We start from the raw sequence: 16,968 nt of genomic DNA, 5'->3' as shown, positions 1-16,968 counted from the left end.
CTGCAAAGCGCTTTGAGACATCTAGGAGACGTAATAAGGAAAATAACGGTGTCAAATAATAATAAAAGTATCCTTGCATTCGGTATGGTGCCTTATCACATCGACAAGATATCTCAAAGTGCTTCACAGGATATTACTCTAAAGTGTAGTGACAATGTATTTGTAAGTGAACGCGGTAGCCAATTCACAAACGGACAACAAAATCTTCGCAAACAATGTCTCGAATGTAACAGTCAATGATCCAAACTACGTGGAGTTCTGTAGCTTAGTGTTCAGAGCACATGTCTCAGCAGACTGCCCATCACCATTGAAAAATACGGAAGCACAAATTCCTGGCGTTTGCTCCAAAAGTTCATCAAACTAGCAAATCTAAAACAATAGTAACAATCCTTGCATTTGATACAGCGTCTTATCACGTCTTCGAGACGTCTCAAAGCGCTTCACAGAATATACTGCAAAGTGAATTGGCTGTATGTTTTGTGGGTGAAACGCGGCAGCCAATTGCGCGCAGCAGCGTCCCCACAGACAGTCGTGGATTGAGTGACCAAATTATTATTTAAAAAAAATTTGAAGGGATTGTTACTCTGGAAAAGGCGATCTTCCAATTGACTAACAAGCAGGTTCCCACTTACAGCTAAGTGAACAGAAGCGGGCGGAGTAAGGAAACTTGCCCAAGGTTTCGCCCTGCCGGGAATCAAATCCAGGTCCTTTTGCTTGCGAGACAAGCGTCCTAACCACTAAGCTGGAGGGCTCCATTTTTTAAGTGAACGGGGTGGGGGTGGGGGGGGGTGGGGGCGGAGAAGCACTCCAACAAACAGAGCAGAAGCAGTGTGTGGATTGTTAGGGGCACTGTCCATGAGATGAGATGGAACAGATGTTCAGTTTGGCAGTGTTTTATTTGAGAAGGCTTAGATTTATGGCCAATGACATTACCATAAGAATTTAAACCCCTGATAATGTTCGCAACGCTAGCGGTTTTCCAAACTAACTTTAATTGCTTTCCAAACCGACATGTCCGTGGCACTTGTAAATGACCTTCTACCCTGTTTATAGCACTATCCCCACTCCCTCCCCCCCTCGCCCATAAAATAACTTTGGCATTAAACATCTAGAGTTCGGGATTGTGTAAATAAGTTTAAAGAGAGTCATTACCAAACACTTGAAATGGCTCAATCAGCAGCTTCACCGAGTTAGCAGCTTAAAAGGGCTTTGGAGTTTTGGATGTATATACAATTCCTATTTTTATCTTATTGAAGTCAGACAAGAAGGTCAGCTTGTCCTTTGAAATCCCACCAAAATGACTGGCTGGCAGAGTACTTTTGGAGCAACTTGTGGTCGGAAATTCTGTACTTGATGTCAGCCATGTAATTCCTTCTTCTCCTTCTGCCCCCTCCTTCCCACGAACACCATTGTATTTAGAGGAAGTGGTAGGAATTTGCGCGCACCAACAAATACCCAAAGCATTGTGTGCAGAGGAAGTGCTGGGATTCAATGGAGGTCTACTTGTGTATTTCAGAGCAGTAACGTTTGTTCCTCTTGTGCATTTGCTCAAGTGTAGGGGTGAAAGTCAATAAGTGGCTTCCGTCGGTACTACAAACTTGCATAATTGATGACTTGCACGGTGGATGAAAGGATGGAGGGGTAGTGACGGAGTTTCAATAGTGTTTTTCTAGTGGATGCAAAATGTAAATTACAAATTACAAGCCTCCTTTTGTAAATTGAGCACATAAATGTTACATTTGTTGAACCCAGGTCCTCTCTCTTGGGATGCGAGTTTTGCTAACCACTACACTGCAGAACTCCAAATGCCCTAACATTTAAAAAGTGCAGCATCGTTATTCTGTCATATTCTGCGTTTCGATTACAAATTGAAATTTTGCAGATTAGTGTTTTTGTTGATCAACTTAAACTTTTCATAACTACCAGATAGAATACTGTACAACCAATGATGGACAGATCTGGGAGTAGAAGTATCTATTTATATCCATCATTGTCTTTATGAAGCTAGACCTGAATATGTATTTTATCTGCATTAAATCAGTACACGTGCCGTAAAAAATAGACGATGAAAATGCAGATTTCTCACGTCGATTTATTAGGAAAATGATTAGAAAATTGTACATTCGAGCAACAAAGCTGTTACTAGTTGACTAAAGTTAAGAATAATAATCCTTTCACTTGGTATAGCACCTTATCACATCGCTGAGACGTCTCAAAGCGTTTCAGAGAAATACTGTAAAGTAGATTGACGGTATATTTTGTGGGCGAAACGCGGCAGCCAATTGCACACAGCAGCGTCCCACAAACAGCCGTCTATTGAGTGACCAAATGATTAGTTTTTAAATTATGAACAGATTAAATTTTTTTTGTAAATCAGACAACCAAAGAGGAGTGTTTATTGCCTCGCATGGGAGCCGGTTCTGCCACAGGTATTGTCGTGTGTAGTGTCTGCTTTCTGTAGGTGCAGAGAAGCACAGCACCATGGAGTCTCTGCCTCCGGTCCTCATCTGATGGAAGGTTGCAATAGATTTGTTGATTACATGGTAGAAAATGCGTGATAATGGCGTGTTATTGGTTTAAGGGGCGATGGGTCGCACTGTGCAGCTGTATGCGAGTCTGGATCGCAAAGTGCTCCATGTCGAAGGTACACTATCAGTAAAGTCGAGTGACTGAACAAGACTGATACTGTACGGTTTTAATGGCTGCTTTTGTGGTAATAATGGTAATTACATCTCACTTTCTCTGAACCAAATAGATCAATTGACTTGATTTCTCCAAGATAGCTGCAAAATTAGCTAGAAACAGACTTTCGGAATAAATTTAAAAGGATTTGACTTTATTGTTATTTAAGATGAGATGCAAAGTATGGTGTTAACAGTGAGTTTGACTTTCTGGGTGTTGGTTTTCTACAGATCTGTGGAAGAACCGCAGGATTTATATTTTCCAATTTAGCACTCAATTTAAGAATTGTCCAAAATAACCCTAAATTTAAGATGGTGGTTGTAAGGCTACGACCATGAGACATATTCAGAGCTCAGTCGTGTAAGAATGCGTATAAAAATTTTGCAAAACACTCCAAAATCTTACTTTTTAAGCCAATGATTTTAGGTGTCAGACTGGCACAACTAGTGACGCTCGTCTCCAAGTCAGAAGGTTATGGGTTCAAGCCCAGGGTCGGACCTTTGAGCTCACAATCCAAACTGACTCTCCGAAGTGGTGTTCTTTGAATGAGATGTTAAGCCGAGCCTGCTCAGATGGACATTAAAGATCCCATAGCACTACGTGAAAAGAGAAGGGAGTTTCTCCCGGTGTCCTAGTCAACACTTCGCTGCCTAAAATTGGTTATTTATTTCATGATTGTTTGGGGGACAATTCTGTGCACAAATTTGGCTGCCCAAATTCTCCTACAAATACACAGTCACTACAACAGCAACAACTTGTATTCATATGGCGTGCTTCACGCAGGATAGCGTCCCAGATCGCTACACTTCACAGTCAATCCTGTGCAGCGTTTTGAGATGTACAATGGCATGATCAGGTGCTATTTTAAATGCAAGGATTATTACTTTAACAACCGTAATCAGTGTGGTCCTCTGATCTCCAGGTAAGGTTAATAAAGCCTGTCTTTACAATCTCACTCCTCTCTTGAAATGACGGTGAACTGAAAAGAGAGAAAACAATGAAAGAAGATTGAAGCCGAACAAAGGGAAAAAATAAAGAACTAAAGGGAATTTACAGTGGTGTAATCAATATCGGCACCGTGATTGGTTTTCACGAGCGTTATAGAACCCCTTGTGTGACCTCTTCACTGAGGACTGTGCGTGTGTGCTGTTTGCCAGCTGCACACTCTCTGCAAATACTCTATCTACTTGGGAACCAGTGTAACTAATGCCATGTTTACATTCCAGGGGCTACAGAGCCAGACAACCAAAACAGTTCAAATAGATCCAGCCTCTGGGTTCCCCAAGGCTGTTGGTGGCATGGATTCCAGCAATTAACTTTGCAGTCAGTGATAACATGGAAACAGTTGTGCCTGTGTGAGGTTGTTCATGGGTGTTTGTTTCCAATTTGTCTTCTTCACATCTCCCCCCCCGCCCCCCCCCCCCCCCTCCGTCACCACCCCCTCCCGCTGCCCAGCCAGAAATGTGAAGTGCTTTGAGACGTCCTGTCAATCTGAAAGGCACTACATAAATGTAAATTGTATTTACATAAGAAATGCTCGGCGAAAAAAAGACCAAGGTCCATCTAGTTTGCCTTCCACCTTCCTGGCGTTTGAAAACGTTCCTCTTTGACCACCTCCCCACTCCCCCCGACTCGGAGTCAGGCTCCGCCACTGTTAAGCTCTCCGAGACGCTGCCCTGCGCGGAGGGCTCGACCTAAGGGCAAGTTGTTGTTGATGTTAAAACCTATTTTACCCATAGCTGTAGTGTTAATAGTATGAAGAGCAATGAAACAACAACAACTTGCATTTACATAGTGCCCTTCACGCGGGGTAGAGTCCCAGAGAGCTTGATAGTGGCGGACTCTGACCCCGAGTCAGGGGGAGAGGGAGGGAGGAGGTGACCGTAAGCACCATCAAACAGGAAGGTCTTTAGGCGGGATTTGGAAGTGGGGAGGGAGGGGGCGAGGCGGAGGGTTTGAGGGAGAGAGTTCCAGGGTTATGGGGCGTAGCTGTTGAAGGCACGGACAGATCAACTTACTGATTGCTCTAAGATAGTATGAACGTGATCACGGCCACCGATGGTGGGGCGGAGGGGACGAGGGACAAACAGGAGGCTGAAGCCAACTGAGCGGAGGGTGGTGGAGTGGGGGGGTAAGCAACCACCAGCAAAAAACACTTCCACGTTTCTCTCAAACATTATAAATAGATGGCGAAATGTCAGCATGTCCTTTCGTTTCCATCAATCGAATTTTCCGTGATAAATCCTACAGTACTTTTCGATGTGTTCTTGGACAATTTCTGTCTCTGCTTCAAACCAGGTAAGATTTTGATCTCCGAGAAAGACCCTATAACATCAGCAAAGCCAAGATACCCCAAACTTAACCTTGACAAGTTAGGCTTGTGGTGATACTTGCTCTACCACCATTGATGAACTGAACGAACCTTCTTTACAAGTGTGGAATGAGCAAGTCCCACATAATAATAATAATCATAATCCTTACATTTGATATAGCGCCTCATCACATCTTCGAGACATCTCATTTATTATTATATCATAATCACATCAGAATTATTATTACATCAAATATCAGGATTACTTGTGTAAGTGTGTGTGTGTGGGGGTGGTGGTGGGTGGGGGCAGGAGGAATTCTGCTATCTGTCTCCTAAAGATGCGAGTAGATTGCATACTAATGAATAGTTTCTTGCATTTTTACTTTTGTAATTTATTCTGATATTTTTCTATAATTTGCTCCTACTCACTCCTACCATCTGTTTCATGTTGTAACAACTAAATCTCTGCCTGGACGAGCTGAAGAACTGGGGTCATCTAGCACAAAGATCCGTACTTTTGCAGTCAGCTCTGTGATTTGGAGTCTGGATCCTTTGAAAATCCAATTTCCTGAAGCCCAGTAGATTTGAAAGCACTCTCATATATTCAACGTCATATTTCTTCTGATCACTCACCTTCCTTTACATCGTGTACTTAGCGGATAGCTCTTATCTCTATATTCTGCTCTATCTCCCGCAAAAGCAAGGAGGAATTTGTTTGCCTATAATACGACAGTATTAGTTGTGCTTGATCAGTAGTCATCGTCAGCTCGAGGTTCAGGGCAGAATTTGACGTCAGCTTTATTTGTGTGGGGACGGGTTAGACTCATTTCGAAGCTGTATGTGGAGTCCTGTAGCTCAGTGGTTAGAGCACTCGCCTCGCAGGGCGCAACATTGGGCAGGTTTCCTTACTCTACTGTTTACCTAGCAGTAAGTAGGAACCCGGTTGGTTAGTCGATTGGTCTCTTTTCCGGGGGTAATAATCCCTTAAAAAAATAATAATTTGGTCACTCAATCCACGACTGTTTGTGGGACACTACTTGTGCAATTGGCTTCAGCATTTTGCCCTCAAAACATGCAGCCAATTCACTTGACAGTATATTCTGTGAAATGCTTTGAGATGTATAGAAGATGTGATGATAAGGTGCTATATCAAATGCAAGGATTATTAATATCTAGGTTCTCAGATAAATGACCTATGTACTTCAGGGGGAAGGGGGGAAGGAGTTAACCGCCTTAGTGGATCCGGAGGAGGGAGATACGAAAAAATAAAGGGAGAGGAGACAACTGTAAATTTTTCCGTAAGACTAAATGTTACTGTTGCATTTTTTTTTCTGGTGTTGAGGAATTGTACTGATGACGGCAAACTGTGATTCCATCTGTTTGTCCTGGAGTTTGGACAGCTGTATGATTACAACATCAAGGACACTCTTTTAAGTGGCCAACAAAATAGCCCATTACTGGGTGTGAGGGGGTCTTGCGAGATGAATAGTAGAATGTTATTTGTTCATTGGCATTACTTTCTGCCAGCGAGACATATTAATGCTCCTCATAGAGAGCGGGCTGAAAGAACCTCAGTGTTTATAAGAGAATATAATAATTTAAGCCTGAATAAGCTTCAAAGGTCCAATGTGACTATTTGGCCAGCAGAAATGAGATGTAAATGTGGTCTGAATAGCCACTGATTACAGATAGATGATTAAAACGGGACTGGAATTGATTTATGGATGCAGTTGCTGAGGCTAAGCCGTGAATGTAATATTATCAGCGTGAAATGCTTTGGACAGATTAGTGTCTGGGGAGTTGGGGTAAAAGGGCCATTCAACCACGTGCTGTACAGTTAGAGTCCGAAGGCTTTCAGTTACCATGTCATTTTAGACATACAAGTGTGGCATTCTAGAGGGACTGACCTGCGGGTGGGAAAGTAGATTTCTGTGACACATCGGTGAAGAACGAGGTTATTCCATTTAATCAGTCCAACCTCACGCCTATGCCATTCGTTTAGAACAGATTACAAGCAGTATGTTAGTTTATCTCCTCACCTCTGTGACTGAGGCTGGATGAACCCAAGGCCTTTAAGGGGCTGTGGCCCGGGGCTCTGGATGTTGAGGGCTCCCAAAACATAGCACTGGCTGGGCTGGCGGAGGTCAGAGGAAGCACCGGGCAGGTTCGCTCTCCTTCTGACCACTGGAGAGAGCCAGATTTCCCCAGAGGTCAGAGGGCTTTTGCAAGTATGCGTGTGTCTCTGTGTGTGTGTGTGTGTGTTTCTTTCTTCCTGGGTGTCTGTGTGAGCAGCCATGGGCCAGGAGAGACAGGAGGCGGTGATCTCCAGGTCTTCAAATGTAGGGCGAGGTGGAAACGGACCATTCAGGCCTGCGCTGGTGTATTCCCTCCCACCCCAATAGTGGGCTGTCCAGTTTTTGCGAAAGAGAGCTTCAATAGATTCCGTGCGTCGTCTACAATGTGTTATTTCTCATTATTTCATTTTCCATCAATAAAATGGAGGTTAGCAGTAAATCGCGCCACTGAACAGCAGCAATCAACTCCCCATAATTTACCGCAAAATTTCCCAGCCATTTTTGGTCGATATTTCTGCAGTTTTCTATTGGCCCTGGCGACAGGGAGCAAAGAGCGTGCGTCGCATGAGAGGGAGAGAAGAGGCAGCAGATGAGGAGTCTGCTTTGCCTCTACCCTCCCGAGCCCCCATCTTAAAGCAAGCTTAAATACTGTCCTGCCTGTCAGATGTAATTTCACATCCTGAAGTGCTGCAGTCTATCGATGAATTACTTTGTGTGATTGATGTTATCCTCCCACCCCCCCCCCACCCACCTTTCACCTCATTGCAATGAAATTAACACCATTAGGAAGGCAACCTTAACCTGTTTTCTATGACTACAGAATACTCTCCCCCTCCTTCCCTGATGTGTTCTGTGAAAGATAATTAAAACTGAATATCCTTTTATGTACATGCATATTTTGCCAATTGTGCATGCCGTACCCTCACTTTTTTTTGCTCTCTCTCTCTCTCTCTCTCTCTCGCTCCCCTATATACTTTTTATTTCGCTTACTCACTGTTGCCAGTTCCTTAGGGCAACCCCATTATATCGCAATGTTTTGGGGCCATAAAATTGCACACTGTGTTACAATGGGTCTGCAAAGGGGGAGGGGGGAGAAATAGGCTGCCAGCCCCACTTCTGGATTGTCAGATCGCTGCTGATTTTGCTTCCTGCGCGGAATGATTAGCTTCCTGTGCAAGCGCGCAGGAAATCAGAAGTGTTCCCCATCTCAGGTTACAGTGGGTCCACACTCCACCCCATTTATAAGTGGATTCATGCTCTAGAGAGGTGTATTATAATGGGGATCTCCTGTGTGTGTGTGTGTGTGTGTGTGTGGTGCGTGTGTGTGTGTGCGCGAGCATATGCGTTGTTTGTTCCATTCACCCCGTTCACTTGTACAGCTTTGTGAATTTATTTAGCAGCCTTCCTTTGCGAAGGGTAAGGTATAAATTCAAGATTCAAGTTGTTGTTAATGTTCGCCCACAGAATATACAGTATATTCTGTGAAGTGCTTTGAGACGTCTCGAATACGTGATAAGGCGCTGTATCAAATGCAAGGATTATTATTATTATTATTATACCAATGCTGTCCACCCCAAATTGACAAGTGGCCACTGAGAGACAGAAATGGCCACTATAATAAAAAAAAGGACTTGGCATAGATACAATACATATCATCATATCGTACAAATGCACCTATACATATAATGTTTTGTACATCTTTAGGCACTACATATGCTCTTTTAGCAACTGCAAATTAGCAACAGTAAGTTAATACTTTCATCAAACCACTGAAATTTTGATTCCGTACTATATGTCGATGTACATAACGGCACACAATATAAGCTGAGACTCAAGTCACACCACAGGAAAGGACACGGGATATTACTTCACACGACATGACTAACTGCGATACCAGCGATTGACTGCCAATACATGAGGGAAAGATACCGTCATGTCTCGTAGTTGTCGCTCACCCAGACGGACACTGGACGCCAGACAAAAGGAGGGTGAGGCGGGAAGCTATGCAGATCACGTGGACTGTTCAACGCAGGGTTCACGCTCGCTAGGAGAGTTAGGCTGGCGGGAGTTCACATGCGGGCCCCAGAAAATTATTTAAAGTTTTTTCGGTTTGGTTACTCGGAGCCCGGTAAGCCTGGGGGTGTTACTGCACTCAACTCTGAGTCAGAAGTTTGTGGGTTTAAGCCCCACTTCGGGTCTTCAAACTCATAGTCTCGGCTGGGAATGTGCTGCATTGTCGGAGGTGTCGTCCTTCTGATGAGGTGTTAAACCCGTCTACTGGTTCGGGTGGACGTTAAAGACCCCCATGGCACTATTCAAAAAACGAAGGGAGTTTCTCCTGGTGTCTCGGGCAACAATCCTCCAGATAAAATTGGACAATCACTTCCTGGCTGTTTGTGGGACAATTGCTGGACGCAAATTGGCTGCCGCATTCAACCTACAAATGCAGTCTCTAAACTTTACAGTGAATCCTGTGAAGTGTTTTGAGATGTTCAGTTAGTTGATCAAGTCAATAATATTATTATTACAAGTTGAATGTTGTGACTATAGTATTGTACTGCAAAACATGCCTCTTACATGTGTGTGGAGTCCTGTAGCTCAGTGGTTAGAACACTCGCCTCGCAAGCGAGAGGATCTTTATTCGATTCCCGAGCAGGGCAAAACCTTAGGCTTTTGATTACCTAGGAGTAAGTAGGAACACGGTTGTTAGTTAATTGGCAGATCACTTTTCCGGGGGTAATAATCCCTTAAATAAGTAATAATAATAATAATAATTATGAGACGCTGCTGTGCGCAATTGGCTGCTGTGTTTCGCCCACAAAATATACCGTCAATTCACTTTACAGTATATTCTGTGAAGCTCTTTGAGACGTCTCAAAGAAGTGATAAGGCGCTACATCAACTGCAAGGATTATTATTGCATGGGAGATCACATCACCATTATGCCACAACAAGGCCTAAAATATGGACAGATTATAATGAATCACATTTACTAATAAATGACCAGTTCTAATGCATTATATTTAACAATTTTCTTGTGTTTACATCCTACAGTGGGAAGAAATTAGCGAAGTGGATGAGAATTATACGCCTATACACACGTACCAAGTGTGCAACGTAATGGAGCAAAATCAGAATAACTGGCTGCAGACTATCTGGATCTCTAACGAAGGGGCCCGCCGTATATTCATCGAGCTAAAGTTTACATTGCGGGACTGCAACAGCCTCCCCGGCGGCCTGGGAACCTGCAAGGAAACATTCAACGTGTATTATTTCGAATCCGACGACGAAGACGGGAGAAACATCAGAGAAAACCAGTACTCGAAAATCGACACGATCGCAGCTGACGAGAGCTTCACGGAGCTCGACCTTGGAGACCGTGTCATGAAGCTGAACACAGAAGTGCGAGACGTGGGCCCGCTGTCTAAAAAGGGCTTCTATCTGGCCTTTCAAGATGTGGGCGCCTGCATTGCCCTGGTCTCTGTGCGCGTGTACTATAAGAAGTGCCAGTCCATACTGCACAGCCTTGCTCTCTTCCAAGACACAATCACGGGGGCCGATTCCTCCTCCCTGGTAGAAGTGCCAGGCACGTGCGTCAACAACTCAGCGAAAGACGACACTCCGAAAATGTACTGCAGCGCGGATGGGGAGTGGCTGGTTCCCATTGGAAGGTGCATATGCAAGGAAGGCTACGAAGAGCAAAAGAACGTGTGTCAAGGTAAGAGGAATTGTTCACGAAGGGCATACTGCTGAAACAGGGTGTTATATACCAGTGCAAACAAACATTTAGTGCAAAAAGTGGGGTAAACAATTGATAACACTTTTTGGGGTTTCAGGTTCCACTCGTTAATGGTCCCGGATGTCGTCCCTTTTCGTATTTTTCTCTGGGGGGAGAGGTGGGGAAATTAACAGATTCCAATCAGTCTGACGGGTCAATGGAAAATAGGTGTTGGGTTTGCTGGGAGTAGCACAATTGTGCCCAGCGTTGGGGATGTTTTGAGTGTTTGCTTAGCTCTCTGGAAACCTTTCGTGGCAGAACTGCAACAGTGCAAGACCGAGCAAACCTGTGCACTTTCATCTCAGGAGCTGGAAAATGTTTGGTGCTTTTTAGTTCTTGGACGCAGAGTACAATGATTTATTTTGAAGAGAACTTCGTAACTGACTGATTGACTGCAGTAGTAACAATGACTGAGTTTGTATAATACATAAGGAATATTCGCTCTTTTTTGGGGGGACTGGGGGAAGACTGACGGAAGTTAAACTACATGGAAAAGGTTCACACATTGGCGTTTAACTTCCTGTATTCTCTGCCTGCTCCTTGAAACAGAAAGACATGTTGAATAATTGGGTTATTTAGTATATTGAAATGAATGGCTGATACCGTCTAACTGTGTTTGAATACATATCAGCCCTTTGCATCAGCAATTGTGTGGCTATTGTACCAGATCTCCATTTAACAAGGCTGGTATGAAGCACAAGATCTCCAGTTATTAACCTTTGACTTCCACCAGGCTTAGGTTTATCATCAAAAACAGACAGAACAGCGATCAGGGTGTTGATGGCAAAGGGTAAGCTGGTTTAAAATGTATCTTCTTAAAACAGAGAGATACGCGTGAGTCTACCAAGCGGAATACTGTGTCTCTGGACATGTTTATTCATTGGAAATTAAATGTCTGCTTGTGGACAGACTGTATAGAACCAAATAATGTGCGTTAACTGCCATTGAATTATTTAAAACTTGGTCACTGTATATTTATTGCGCATGTTAGAGGGTTATAGCATTATCAAGACATTAGAATGCTAGTGATCTGTTGATGTCTGGATACTGTCTGAATATTCTATATTCAAACATTTTTTTTGGACCAGCATGTGTATTATTGCTCTCACATCTCCCTACTATCAGACAACCATACATTTGGTACAGGAGGGCAATTATCTGCTGTGTTTTCCCACAAAATATACAGTCAATTTACTCAATAGTATATCCTGTGAAGCGCTTTGAGACATCTCAATGACGTGATGAGGCGCTTTATCAAATATAAGGATTATAATAAGTATTATCTAATTGTTTTAAACAATATTATTTATAATCTTTGTGGAAACCCCAAAGTGTGTATTTTAAGTTTAAAAACCTCTTTGCGAGGGGCTCATTTGTGCAAAATCATTTCTTTAAAACAAAGTAGCAGAATGTTCATTTATTTTTGTAAAATTATTATTATTAATAATAATAATCCTTGCATTTGATATAGTGCCTTTTCACAGCACCTTGGGGCGTCCACCCAACGTGAAAAACGCTACACAAATGTACTTTTCTTTGATCTAGTGCCTGATCACGTCTTTGAGATGTCCCAAAGCATTTCACAAAATATACAGAAAAATGAATAGACTGTATATTTTGTGGACAAATGCAGCGCAATTTTTAAAGTTAGTCCAACGTTGTTGAAACTGTTGCCATAAATAGCTAGAAATTGCGTGCAGATAGAAAACGTTAACAGGCAGGACTGAAGTGTTCAGGCAGTAATAATCAAAATTCTTCTACTGCACCCAATTATATTCATGCACACTATGTGTTTTTCAGCATCTTAAATCCATGGGAACCAGGAACAATTTATTAATTACCATGAAAACTCGTGCCCCTACTGCCTTTGTATTACGTGGTACTCTGCGGTAAACAGGCACGACTATACATCTTGTGTGCAGGACATGTTTCTGTGATATCCTATAATTGCCTCAGTTGAATTGATCCTTTGTACGTTAAAATGCTGTTTTAGCTTTACTGAGCAGTTGGCCACAGTTTGATGCATTGGTTTTAGTGTTAAAATTTGCCGATGCAGCTTTCGGATTTTAAAGGTAGATTTTCTGTAACCTACGGCAACATAACTTGGGGTGTCAAATGCATGCACTGACCACAAATTGAGGGCTGCGCTGCCTCTACTTTGCAAAGCGGCAACAGCAAGAAAAAATCTTTCAAAACGAATTTGCTGCATCCGTGACAAAAGTGCGTGGCAAACCATCATTAATTTTCAAGCCTTTCGAAATCGAACACTAATAAAAACTTACCTTGGTGCCAACGTGGACATTCATCTTACCTTAGCACGTATGGTCGCACTGACTAGATGTAAGGGCAGTGAGGAATGTATTTGCACTTCATATATCTGTGGGGCAGTTTTCCTAATGGTATTATTTACACATGAATGACAATAGGTGGAAAATCAGAGATTTGGAGGTACAAATAATTTCTCCATTTAAGATGGAGGTTGCAATTTTCTGCTCAGTGACTAATCCTGGTTTTCAACTATATTGTTGAAAAGCAATTAAGGCAGTTAATTAATGCTGGAAGCCATTTAAGTCAGGAAATCTATGATTTTCCCTGGCCTCTGTAGTTTAGCAGACATCATTCTGAGTTAATGCACTATTCTGGGTGATTGGTGTAAATTGGGCAAACAGACAAAGCCCAATCCAACCACAAGCTATCTACAAGCCTGGCTCAGTTGGTAGCACTCTCGCCTCTGAGCCAGAAGGTTGTGGGTTCGAGCCCCAAGACAGCGTGTTGCATTGCTCAAGGTGCCGTTGGTCAGGTGTACCAGGAGATTACCTTTTCTTCATTGAAACAGCAAAATAAAGTATCTGATCTGTCAAATCTTTACGTCTTCCACAACATACACAGTCAGTTCACTTTACAGTATATTCTGTGAAGCGCTTTTGAGACATCTCAAAGACGTGATAAGGCGCTATATCAAATGCAAGGATTATTATTATTCAATACCCTCAAGTGCTATAGGCAGGGCAACACCTTGGGCAAGTTTCCTTACTCCACACGCCTAATAATAATCCCTCCAAAACAAAAAAACAATAATAAATTGGTCATTTTCAATCTGTCGCGTTTCGCCCACAAATATACGGTCAATTCACTTTACAGTATATTCTGTGAAGCGCTTTGAGACATCTAGAAGACCTGAAAAGTGCTATATCAAATGCAAGCATCATTATTATTATTATTTTTACTTTATGGGGATGATGAAACGAATCAGAATAGAAGCAATACTTTTCAAGAACTGTACAACAAGAACAGCTTGCACTATGAAGGGGAATGTCTCAGAGCGTTTTACACAGATGGGAATGGATGCTAAGCAGAGGGGGAAGAAGGGGGAGTAGGGAGGTGGCTATTATATGTGTGTTCAAAGTGGTAGATTTTAAAGCTGGATTTAAAGATCGATTGAGAGAGTGGGGGTGTGGGGTGGGTGAGACGGGGTGAGACAGAGGGGTAAAGAGAGTGAGAAGGGAATTATAGGTTTGGATGAGGACCTTGAGGTTGATTCACTGGGAGACAGATCGCCAGTGGAACTTGTGAAGCACTGCGGTAATGACTGTGTGGATTTGGTACGGGTGAGGATGCAGGCGGTGGAATTTTGGATGAGTTGGAGCTAGAGAGACCGATGGGACCAGTGCAAGAAAAAGGAAAGATAATCTTCTCTTCTTTTTAAAAAAAACGCAGTTTACATATGCTTTTTTCTTTACCTTCCTGAAGGTCCTGGGCTGTGATTAGAAAGGTGAGCACGTTACCTGCTCTCAAAGTCTCTGCCAAAGCCACTCTTCAAGCACTTACTGAGGTGCTTGAAAACCTCTGATTTCCCTGGTGTAAAGTACTCCAGTGGCAAGCATGTACATTCCTACACAGTCATTAGCCATTAGTGGACGGTTTGAAGGACAGTAGCGGTTAAGGAAATTTAAATGCAGCTCTTGGAATGCAGAACTGCATCGAGGTTCAGTTACCGCTCTCTCGCGAGCCAAATGAATTAAGTTCTTTGGGTCAACTGAGCAGAATCTTTATTACTGCCGTGCTATTTGCTGCTGCTGTTGCTGAGTCAATGTTATCTAACCGTGTGCAATAAAAACTCTGCAGTTCATTTCCCCATGAAATTCCACCCCATCTCACAGGTGAAACTTTTACTTTCGGATCACTATCGTTCCAGGCAGTGTTTGTTTTGCTGGAGGGTGGTGTTAATATCGTATTGTAGTTCTCTGTCAAGTGGAGCTGATAGAGACACCTGAATGTACCAGTGGCTGAGTGACAAGAGTCCAAGTAACAACCTATTTCCATTTTTCTTGTCATTATTGTGCAGTGTGAACCTTGAACTTCTGCCGGTTTGTAACAATTCACAGGATCAACAACAACAAATTACATTTATATAGTGCCTTTCACATCGGAAGGATGTCCCAAAGGGCTGGACAGTCAAGGCTGGGGCTTGGGGTCAGGAGGGGTGAGGGTAGGAGGGTGACCAAAGGTGCGGTCGAAGAGGACCCGGCAGGGCGAAATGTTGGGCAAGTTTCCTTACACCACACGCTTCTGTTTACCTAGCAGTAAGTAGGAACCTGGTTGTTAGTTGATTGGTGGATCGGTTTTCCGGGGATAATAATTCCTTCAAAAAAAAATCATAATAAATTGGTCACTCAATCCACGACTGTTTGTGGGACACAACTGTGCGCAATTGGCTGCCGCGTTTTGCTCACAAAATGTACAGCAAATATACAATTCACTTTACAGTACATTCTTTGTACATTTACAGTACAAAGACATGATAAGACGCTATATCAAATGATCCTCAACTGTCTTTTCTTCCCCACATCCAAGCCATGACCCGCTCTGCCTTCTCTCACCTCCGTAACATCGCCCGACTCCGCCACTACCTCACCCCTCAGGCCACTGAAACTCTTGTTCATGCCTTCATCACCTCCAGGCTCGACTATGCAAACGCCCCACTTGTCGGCCTTCCCAACTCCTCCCTTCACAGACTGCAGATAATCCAGAACTCTGCAGCCCGTGTCCTCTCCCGCACCAAACTCCATGACCCCATCTCCCCCACTCTCGCCCGACTCCATTGGCTCCCTATCCTTCAGAGGATCCAGTTCAAGATCCTGGTCCTCACCTACAAAGCACTCCATGGCCTCACCCCACCCTACCTCTGCGACCTCCTAACCCCCTACCAACCCGCCCGTTCCCTCCGCTCAGCCGTCTCTGGCCTGCTCCACGTCCCCTGCCCCACCCGCCCCACCATTGGTGGGAAAGCCTTCAGCCACTCTACCCCCAGGAATTCCATTCCCCAATCACTCCGCCTTGCCCCCTCCTTAGCCTCCTTCAAGTTCCACCTCAAGACCCTCCTCTTCCACCATGCCATCGGTCAAACCCCTTCCCCCCCTCCCTTCTCCCCCCCCTGACCCCAGCTCGGGTCTGAAATGCTGTACACTGTTCAGCGCCTTGGGACATCCTCCCAACGTGAAAGGCGCTATACAAATGTAATCTTGTTGTTGTTGTAAGGATTATTATTATGCAATCTTCTTCAGGACTCTTTGCAAAGCTAAATTGAATGATTTGCACAAGGAAAAACATGCAAACGAGGAAGAAAGGAACACCTATGTACTGAAATTCATGCAATATTGTCTCCTCTCAACCATTCTCTGGCTGTCTCCTTGATTGAACTTTCTATCTACCGAGGTGATGCACATTGCGGACTCTATCCATCTACTCAGTCTGTCTTAGGAACTTCGAATAAATCATTATTGGTAGTATATAATGCTGTACCCTTCATAGAAAATAAATAGGGCAATATATTTCCTTGAATCATTCAATTATCCTTGGAGCCTGCAGCTATATATTGGTAACTAGCAGTAATACCAAAAAGGTCAAAAATGCACTTCTTTCATGAAAATTGGATGTTCTCAGCCATATGACACATTTATCAAGGCCACAAAATGTGTGGCTTTCTGAGGCCCTCAATATTATTGTTGGTTTTGTATCAGTAAATTAATCAATAAACGTTTATAAAACCAAACAACCCCTCCCCCAATGTGTTACCCCCCCATACTAACAAGTTAAAATATAAAACATCAAACAGAAATCAT

The 16,968-nt window shown here is 43.3% G+C and overlaps 1 protein-coding gene across 1 annotated transcript in view; it reads left to right on the top strand.

The window, feature by feature from the left end:
• Positions 1-16,968, top strand: part of LOC103182112 (ephrin type-A receptor 5) — a 161,170-nt gene that overhangs the window by 23,907 nt on the left and 120,295 nt on the right. Inside the window, exon 3 of the mRNA XM_007898969.2 lies at positions 10,123-10,786. Coding sequence (XP_007897160.2) covers positions 10,123-10,786 — 664 coding nt within the window. The remainder of the gene's footprint in view (positions 1-10,122; positions 10,787-16,968) is intronic.

Source organism: Callorhinchus milii, unplaced genomic scaffold (assembly GCF_018977255.1).
Source record: "Callorhinchus milii isolate IMCB2004 unplaced genomic scaffold, IMCB_Cmil_1.0 Scaffold1, whole genome shotgun sequence".
NCBI lineage: Eukaryota > Metazoa > Chordata > Chondrichthyes > Chimaeriformes > Callorhinchidae > Callorhinchus > Callorhinchus milii.
Note: the sequence above shows the minus strand (reverse complement) of the source record. Positions and strands in the feature narration are given on the sequence as shown.